This window comes from Tachypleus tridentatus, chromosome 10 (genome assembly GCF_004210375.1).
Source record: "Tachypleus tridentatus isolate NWPU-2018 chromosome 10, ASM421037v1, whole genome shotgun sequence".
In the NCBI taxonomy this organism is placed as follows: Eukaryota; Metazoa; Arthropoda; class Merostomata; order Xiphosura; family Limulidae; genus Tachypleus; species Tachypleus tridentatus.
Genome location: NC_134834.1, coordinates 17,180,256 through 17,191,254, shown reverse-complemented (window position 1 = coordinate 17,191,254; position 10,999 = coordinate 17,180,256). Strand labels below are relative to the sequence as shown.

The 10,999-nt window shown below is 32.4% G+C and overlaps 1 protein-coding gene across 1 annotated transcript in view; it reads right to left on the bottom strand.

Annotated features, from left to right (window-relative positions):
- Nucleotides 1-6,025: 6,025 nt before the first annotated feature.
- The window catches only part of LOC143227975 (uncharacterized), a 187,627-nt gene continuing 182,653 nt past the window's right edge, over nt 6,026-10,999 (bottom strand). Inside the window, exon 21 of the mRNA XM_076459327.1 lies at nt 6,026-10,009. Coding sequence (XP_076315442.1) covers nt 9,740-10,009 — 270 coding nt within the window. The 3' untranslated portion in view covers nt 6,026-9,739. The remainder of the gene's footprint in view (nt 10,010-10,999) is intronic.

Sequence of the window (10,999 nt, the reverse complement as noted above, 5' to 3'; positions counted from 1 at the left end):
ATCATACTAATTATTACAGACAGTTCACGTGTATATCATACTAATTATTACAGACAGTTCACGTGTATATCATACTAATTATTACAGACAGTTCACGTGTATATAATACTAATTATTACAGACAGTTCACGTGTATATCATACTAATTATTACAGACAGTTCACGTGTATATCATACTAATTATTACAGACAGTTCACGTGTATATAATACTAATTATTACAGACAGTTCACGTGTATATAATACTAATTATTACAGACAGTTCACGTGTATATCATACTAATTATTACAGACAGTTCACGTGTATATCATACTAATTATTACAGACAGTTCACGTGTATATCATACTAATTATTACAGACAGTTCACGTGTATATCATACTAATTATTACAGACAGTTCACGTGTATATCATACTAATTATACAGACAGTTCATTATATAGACAGTTCACGTGTATATCATACTAATTATTACAGACAGTTCACGTGTATATCATACTAATTATTACAGACAGTTCACGTGTATATCATACTAATTATTACAGACAGTTCACGTGTATATCATACTAATTATTACAGACAGTTCACGTGTATATACATACTATTATTACAGACAGTTCACGTGTATATATTACAGACAGTTCACGTGTATATAATACTAATTATTACAGACAGTTCACGTGTATATCATACTAATTATTACAGACAGTTCACGTGTATATCATACTAATTATTACAGACAGTTCACGTGTATATCATACTAATTATTACAGACAGTTCACGTGTATATCATACTAATTATTACAGACAGTTCACGTGTATATCATACTAATTATTACAGACAGTTCACGTGTATATCATACTAATTATTACAGACAGTTCACGTGTATATCATACTAATTATTACAGACAGTTCACGTATATAATATACCAATTATTACAGACAGTTCACGTGTATATCATACTAATTATTACAGACAGTTCACGTGTATATCATACTAATTATTACAGACAGTTCACGTGTATATCATACTAATTATTACAGACAGTTCACGTGTATATCATACTAATTATTACAGACAGTTCACGTGTATATCATACTAATTATTACAGACAGTTCACGTGTATATCATACTAATTATTACAGACAGTTCACGTGTATATAATACTAATTATTACAGACAGTTCACGTGTATATCATACTAATTATTACAGACAGTTCACGTGTATATAATACTAATTATTACAGACAGTTCACGTGTATATAATACTAATTATTACAGACAGTTCACGTGTATATTATACTAATTATTACAGACAGTTCACGTGTATATCATACTAATTATTACAGACAGTTCACGTGTATATCATACTAATTATTACAGACAGTTCACGTGTATATCATACTAATTATTACAGACAGTTCACGTGTATATCATACTAATTATTACAGACAGTTCACGTGTATATCATACTAATTATTACAGACAGTTCACGTGTATATCATACTAATTATTACAGACAGTTCACGTGTATATAATACTAATTATTACAGACAGTTCACGTGTATATAATACTAATTATTACAGACAGTTCACGTGTATATCATACTAATTATTACAGACAGTTCACGTGTATATAATACTAATTATTACAGACAGTTCACGTGTATATAATACTAATTATTACAGACAGTTCACGTGTATATAATACTAATTATTACAGACAGTTCACGTGTATATATACTAATTATTACAGACAGTTCACGTGTATATCATACTAATTATTACAGACAGTTCACGTACAGTAATATATACTACAGACAGTTCACGTGTATATCATACTAATTATTACAGACAGTTCACGTGTATATCATACTAATTATTACAGACAGTTCACGTGTATATAATACTAATTATTACAGACAGTTCACGTGTATATAATACTATTATTACAGACAGTTCACGTGACAGTATATATACTAATTATTACAGACAGTTCACGTGTATATCATACTAATTATTACAGACAGTTCACGTGTATATAATACTAATTATTACAGACAGTTCACGTATATAATATACTAATTATTACAGACAGTTCACGTGTATATCATACTAATTATTACAGACAGTTGACGTGTATATCATACTAATTATTACAGACAGTTCACGTGTATATACTATACTAATTATTACAGACAGTTCACGTGTATATAATACTAATTATTATTACAGACAGTTCACGTGTATATCATACTAATTATTACAGACAGTTCACGTGTATATCATACTAATTATTACAGACAGTTCACGTGTATATATATACTTCAATTATTACAGACAGTTCACGTGTATATCATACTAATTATTACAGACAGTTCACGTGTATATCATACTAATTATTACAGACAGTTCACGTGTATATCATACTAATTATTACAGACAGTTCACGTGTATATAATACTAATTATTACAGACAGTTCACGTGTATATAATACTAATTATTACAGACAGTTCACGTGTATATAATACTAATTATTACAGACAGTTCACGTGTATATAATACTAATTATTACAGACAGTTCACGTGTATATCATACAGACAGTTCAATTATACTACAGACAGTTCACGTGTATATCATACTAATTATTACAGACAGTTCACGTGTATATCATACTAATTATTACAGACAGTTCACGTGTATATCATACTAATTATTACAGACAGTTCACGTGTATATCATACTAATTATTACAGACAGTTCACGTGTATATCATACTAATTATTACAGACAGTTCACGTGTATATCATACTAATTATTACAGACAGTTCACGTGTATATCATACTAATTATTACAGACAGTTCACGTGTATATCATATTACTAATTATTACAGACAGTTCACGTGTATATCATACTAATTATTACAGACAGTTCACGTGTATATCATACTAATTATTACAGACAGTTCACGTGTATATCATACTAATTATTACAGACAGTTCACGTGTATATCATACTAATTATTACAGACAGTTCACGTGTATATCATACTAATTATTACAGACAGTTCACGTGTATATCATACTAATTATTACAGACAGTTCACGTGTATAACATACTAATTATTACAGACAGTTCACCTGTATATCATACTAATTATTACAGACAGTTCACGTGTATATCATACTAATTATTACAGACAGTTCACGTGTATATCATACTAATTATTACAGACAGTTCACGTGTATATCATACTAATTATTACAGACAGTTCACGTGTATATCATACTAATTATTACAGACAGTTCACCTGTATATCATACTAATTATTACAGACAGTTCACGTGTATATCATACTAATTATTACAGACAGTTCACGTGTATATCATACTAATTATTACAGACAGTTCACGTGTATATCATACTAATTATTACAGACAGTTCACGTGTATAACATACTAATTATTACAGACAGTTCACGTGTATATCATACTAATTATTACAGACAGTTCACGTGTATATCATACTAATTATTACAGACAGTTCACGTGTATATCATACTAATTATTACAGACAGTTCACGTGTATATCATACTAATTATTACAGACAGTTCACGTGTATATCATACTAATTATTACAGACAGTTCACGTGTATAACATACTAATTATTACAGACAGTTCACGTGTATATCATACTAATTATTACAGACAGTTCACGTGTATAACATACTAATTATTACAGACAGTTCACGTGTATAACATACTAATTATTACAGACAGGTGTGAATATTTATAATTAAACAATATTACCAGCACACTATGTTACTTGACAGTCTTATGATATGACACAGATGTTTGGACGGATATGTTACTGACTCCAAACCATAATCAACGTTACACATCATCGGCACCCACTAATAACACATGTTGAACCGTGCGCACATCTAAACGTTAATTACAAACGAAACGTTCCACATAAAGTCAAAACATTGAGTATAACGTCTCCCAAAAGCATCTATCTTGGTGATTAAAAACACCAAACTCAAACTGATACGTTTAGAAACAAGCGGACAGGAAGGTGTTGTGGGTTAATGAAGCACCCATGGATAGGTTTCAATGTATGTTTCCCGCTTTCATGAGACTACCTTTGAAAGTAATCTATTTCACGCTGTTCCTTCTCTCTGCGTTCCATAAAGAATATAAAGTACGTCCACATTAATAACAGGAGATTCGGCAGGATATGTCACGAAGTATTAGTAAATTTAGCTAAACTGACTTAGTTTCAGTGAAGAAATAATCAGACTCGACACAGTGTGTAACAGAATTATCTTTAATTTAATTTGATAGAATATTCTTTATTAAAATCAATGAAGATAAAAGTGTGTATACTTACTTCTTTGACAAATTGTTTTTGCTGACTTCGTGAGTTAATCAACTTGCTTTCTTCCTTGATGTTCTTTCACTTGACATCCCGTGTTGTGCTGTTTAAATTTCTATGGAAGTTGGCACATAATTTGTAACTCAATTTTTGAGCTTCTAGGATTATAATGGTAAAATGTGTTTCGTTTCCTATGGTAGACACAACGTAAACAGTTTGTTATGCAGTTTCTTATAGCGCACTGATAACCACAGAGTGCAGAACTTTTTTTTTCGGCAAGAGACTACAAACGTAAATCCTGTGATTCGTACCTTTCCCCTCTGTGTGTTAATATGACCTATCGTGTGTCTTTCCTTGTTACACTTACAGCCTGCACTTACATGCTTCAAAATCGTATTTTATAATGTAAGTTCAGTTTTACAAGAAATGGCTAAAATGATACATGTGATTAATGCGAAGCTGCTTTGTTTTGTTGCGCGTGCAAAACATCAACTGACGTTTGAGCCAAAGCAGAATGTCATGTTTTACCTCAAAGATTAATAGACGTATTTCAAAGTGTTGAAGACCAGACCTGTTTAAAAACACCGAGAAAAAGGCCTATACATAATCGAGGTCACACTCAGTTTGTCTTCAGTAAAGCACATTATAACCGAGAATGTTTTTATCACATAAAATCCACGATTATAGTAAAACCTCCAAAAATTATATTTTGATAACTTTCGAAGATTCCCCAAATAAGTACATATGCATGTGCTTGTTGTTATTCGCCGTGCAACGCTTTTCAGCCTACAGTTTTAAGTGTGTGTTCGCATTAAATTAATATACACGAATATAAGTTACATATATTGTCGGGTTGTGACGTTTCATTCTTAGAACCAATGAAGATCTTACATATGATTGACCAGTTGTCTGTCTGTGAGAGTTACATTAAGAATTAAACAAACGATTATAATAATTACTCTTACCATATTAAATACCAATCATCAGAAAATAATTGATTAATTAATTAGTTCCAAAAATGGTGCAGTAAAGCCCGGTATAAATGAATAAATGTATTATAATACATGTCATGTTTGAGATCCATATATGTACAAAGACTTCTAAGTAAGTGTATATCCGTACAGTTTTTCTCTTTCACAGTCTCACTGCGCATATCTTCTGTTATATATATGTATATATAATAGGATTGACGTTAACTTGGACTATTAACATAAAGAGACTTACATTTTGTATGCATTGGGAATTTCTAAATTAAAACCAAATAAAAATATATATGTAAAAACGGCTGGTATGGATAGAGAAAACACTATGTAGAGGAGCGAACAACGTTTCGACTTTCTTGGTCATCGTCAGGTTTACAAAGCACGCCCTCTACATTCCTACACTCAGTTACACAATCCCCTTCAAATATGCGGTCAGCTATCGGTCTTTCTTTCTTTGTGAACCTGACGATGACCGAAGAAAGTCGAAACGTTGTTCGCTCCTCTCAATAGAGTTTTCTCTACCCATACCAACCATTTTTACATATATATGTTTCTCTACATGTGGATTTTCTCGTCATCACTGAAAACCAGATAAATTAAAATTAGCTTTTTCTAGGATGAACGAAATCCACAAAAACAACAAACAACGTCCAGTAAATGTTACTTTCAATAATTTATTTACAAAGTGAAACCATACAAATTACTTTAATTGCTAATCGCACAACACGTTTATGTCATTGGGTCACTCACATACTATATATTCATGTTTCTGTGTAATTTGAAACACGGTGGAAAACATTGGCAGGCATCAAATAAGATTAACTTCACTAATTAAAAATTAGAAAATGGAAGTCGTTAGATAGCAGAGGTATCATCAGATGTAGAACTCATTTCAACAGTAAGGTTTACATCTATTGTTTGAAATGAAATAAATCATAAAATGAAAGTAAAACTTTCTTTATAAATTTTAAGAGTTGATAAAACTATCAAACATTTGGTTATAAACAAATATACATACATGACAAACACATATAATATCTCTGTGTGTGTGTGTGTATATACAAAACCAACAATATATTCTACAACGAAATGTGTGATACACAGTATTTTTCAACTCAACTTTTACGTGAGTTGTAACATAATTAACTGTAGTTGAACAGACAAACGAAAAATACACTCATTAAAGACGCTGAGACACACAATGTTACGCAGGTATTTTTTTTTTTTCAAATTGACTCTCTCTCGTTAACCCTAAAATAAGGGTTAGCTAACATGTTAGCTCGGTCTGAAATGTTTTACTTTGTTCCGAAGTGGGTCAGCGGCAAGTTTACAATGCTAAAATCAGGGGTTCGATTCCCTGTAGTGGAGATAGTGCAGATAACCCATTGCCTAGTTGTGCACAACAAAGAAATAGGTAAAAGAAGTACTTGTTTAGTAAGTGTGGTTTTATATTATTATATCGATATGTTTATGCTTCATTGTTGCATACAGTTTAATATGTGTAAACGATACATTTAAGGTGTTTTTTTTACATTACAGCTGAAGTTAACATGATTCTTTAATAGGCAACAAGTATATACAGATAAACAATAATACAAACTTGTAATTCAAACTTTACAAAATTTCCCCTTGAGCAAAATGGATCGGTATAAACTTCTATGATTTCTTACTAAAACTGACAGAAGGAAAGGCTAAAGGTTTACAGTGCAATTCTATGGAGTTGTGATAGATTGACTAATCTTCATTACAGCGCTGATCTTATTTTACTTTTCTCCCTTTCACACAGTACCCCAGTCTACAAAAGCGATCCATTACCCTTCCCCCACATACACGCACACAAACACATTTTAAACCAAATTTTGTTTTAATGATCAAAAGAGGCTTAGAACGAGCGAGTTGTTTCTAGCTATAGTGGCTTATCAAATTTTAAATTTGGATTTTTTTTTTACTTTGATTAAGAATTCTGAAGCAAGAATGGTAATACTAATTTTCTGTTCAGCCTGTTCCCTTTACTTAAAGGTTTGGCTGGTTTGCTGATTAGATGGATTTCTTGCTAGACGAGACAATGGATTTCAGTCCCGAATTTCATAAAATCCGATATAGCAAAAATCCTATTTACATCCCAAACTTTCATTTAAAGATAAGTCCAAAATAATAGGAACAATGACTTTTCTAGTGACGTGATATTCCTAACGTTCGTAAACCAAAGCTTCCTAAACTAAGGTTCGCGAGAAGGGTTAAGAGAAATGGAAATAAGTAGAAGTTCTCTTTAATCCTAAATATATCGATTGGGTCCAATTACATTTCAAAGAAATAAACAGAATGATCAAAAAATAAAACTAAAAATAACTTGAATTTATTTTTAATTCTACTCATTTTACTTTGATTGTTTTGGTTGATTACGTACTGGGTCGATTGTACCCAATTTGTCAGAAGTGTTAAAAGTATATCTGCTAGTTCGATGGTTAAAACTTATTTAATACCGGACAAGACAATGTTTTCACTAATAACATTATTTTATGAATATGACTTCACAGTGTTTATCTTTGCTTGAAATATTCCAATGAAAGAAGATATGTCAGAGTTGTTATTAGTTATAGGTCCTCAGTCAAAGTCCCTAAGGTCTTATGATGATTCAAAATAAAGAGTTTGGGAATCTCTGCCTTAAACGGCCCAAACAATGAAGACCAATACATTTTACGTCTCTGAAATTGAAAGTTGTTTAGGCTTTTGTTTAATTTTGCGCAAAGCTACACGAGAGCTATCTGCACTAGCCGTCCCTAATTTAGTAGTGTAACACTAGAGGGAAAGGTAGCTAGTCATCACTGTCCACCGCTAACTCTTGGGCTACTCTTTTACCAACGAATAGTGGGATTGAACGACACATTATAAAACCCCCACGGCTGAAAGGGCGAGCATGTTTGGTGTGATGGGGATTCGAACCTGCGACCCTCGAATTACGAGTCCACCGCCTTAACCACTTGACCATGCCAGGCTTAGGCTTGAATGTAACCCTGGATTTGTATTTTTACGTAGCAATTCCTAAAAAGCGAAGAGGGATCTTTTCAACCCTGAAAATCTCTGGTTTACTTAAACCAAAATACCTACCAACATCAAACAGCTCTAGTGTCTGTGTGGACTGTTTACTCTAAAGAAAAGGTTTACTTAGTCGCGAATTTCTTTCCCCGTCCACCAGTGACTAAAAGATAAGCCTGATGACCTATAAGGCTAAAATTCAGGCTTCGATATTCGCAGTGGGCAAACAATAGACAGTCTATTATATAGGATTCTTGTTGACAACAAACAACATTTTATTTACAATATAATTAACAACGAATTCTCCAAGTCGACTTCTACTTTCACAGTCCTATATATATAATAAATCAAGCTTTCTCTTTACCACCATGAAATCAGCTAAGCCTATATTTTTTTTGGTTTGATGCCTAGATCTGTAATTATTTGTTACTAGGGCCAAGAAAACAAAAACGTCTTCATAGAACGGTTAATAAAGTTATGACAAATTGATCAAATATTAAACTAGAATAAATCCAATTACTATATATTACTAATTTCATATTGGTAAATTGAGATTGATGTAACAAATTAGATATTTAAAGTATTGTAACATGCGATTTAAGTACTTTCAACTGTGTTTCAAAGATTTGTATTATAGATGGTTTCTTATAAAGTATAATAAAACTTAACTTTATATTATATCAAATGTACATTTTCTAGTAAGTTTTAGAGACTAATTCCAGCAAGTAAAATACGATTTAATTCCATGCTTTTAATTGTTTATAATTTAAAACAAATTATTTTATATTATATTTATGCACTAGGAGGCGCTCGGATATATGTGACGTCAGCCATATTGGAAAGCACCCAAACAAGTTGACTTTGTAGTTAACGTACCACATGCTTTTTTGTTTTTTAGTTTAAAGGAAATACGTTCGCTATAAATATTTCAAAATATATTAATATTTAGTAAATCGTAATGGAAAATTTTTATTATGCAACAAGTCTAATAAAAAAAAAAAAGTAGGTTCTTATTCAATACCATAATAACATTCAGTAAAGTCGACACAGCGGCCATTACACTTTCTATATTTTTTTTTTGGTATTCAGTAACTGTGCATTTTAGCACAGTTTATATGGATTGTAAATAGGTTTATATTTGAATTTTATTTTATGTTGTACAAGATATGCATAGACACGTAACTGGAGTGGTTTGATTCGCTTACAAGCTACAGTAATATTGGCACAGAACTTATGGTTTTAACTCCCGAAGTGGTATTTCAAACACTTTAGTTGGCTATTACAAAAAAACAAACAAACTCAAATATACCATCATATGTCCCGTTACATAAGTTATTCAACTCTTTTCCTGAGTTCGAGAAAACATATTATGTACTTTGGCAAGACCACTTCCCATGACACTCGTCGCATTGGATGCTGATGACATCACAGAAGGCCACACCGCGCGTGCAGGTGAAGCCTCTAGTTCGCTAGCGCCACTGAAACTCACGACATTACCCATGTTAATAGATGAACGTCTGGGCATGCGCGATCTTGCATAAGGTGACGGTTTGATAGCATTTGTATAGGGACAGACTTCAATAACAGGATCGTTGGTCCATAGCTTCTGTGAAAATAATAAATTATTTTCAATTAGTAAACACCATAAGTGAAATAATTACAGTTTTTCCTAGATTACCACAGATCACAACACAGTTTAAATTATATTTTTTAAACAGCTTTTGAGACTTATGGTATAGGCCATTAGAACCAGTAAAATGACTAATCCCCAGTTCTACCAAATTAAATAATCGTCTAATAGAGAAAATTAAAAATAACATTGCCCGAAACTGTTGTCTCTTTATTGTGAGGGTTTGGGTATTGTGAAAAGACACGAATTCCACGAGACGCCGAATCTACTCATAGGTTAACAGCGACACCAGTGTCCTTAGCACTGACATAACGTATTGTGACGTACTGATCAGAACAGTGTGAATAAATAAGCAGTAACTGTACTAAACAGACCGTTATCGCCCCGTAAAATCACAGAATTAATTATTCCTATTATAATAACTAAGTGAGCAAAAGAAAGCTGAGACGGTTTGTTTACACCTACGTGACTCGTTTATCGGATAACGTGAAGTAGTGATAAAGCTAAACACGAACGTGATAACAGGAAGTATTTATTACACGTACCGGAATACTCACAATTTCATTATCAGTAACATAGAGGTATACTACAAACAGAGTATTTGTAATTACAACAGAGATATGACATATAGTGCCTTGCAAAAGTGTTCACCACCCCCCTGCAAAGTTTCCAAATTTTATCGACGTCTGTAGTTGTAATCACGACAATAACTCCGGCATGGTCACGTGGTTAGGGCGCTTGACTCGTAATCTGAAGTTCGACGGTTCGAATCCTCGTCCCATCAAACATGTTCGCCCTTTCAGCCGTGGGGACGTTATACTGTTCCGGCCAATCCCATTATTGGTTGGTAAAGGAGCACCCCAAGAGTTGGCAGTGGGTGGTGATTACTAGCTGCCTTATCTCTCGTCTTACACTGTTAAATTAGGGACGGCTAGTGCAGATAGCACTCTTGTAGCTTTGCGCGAA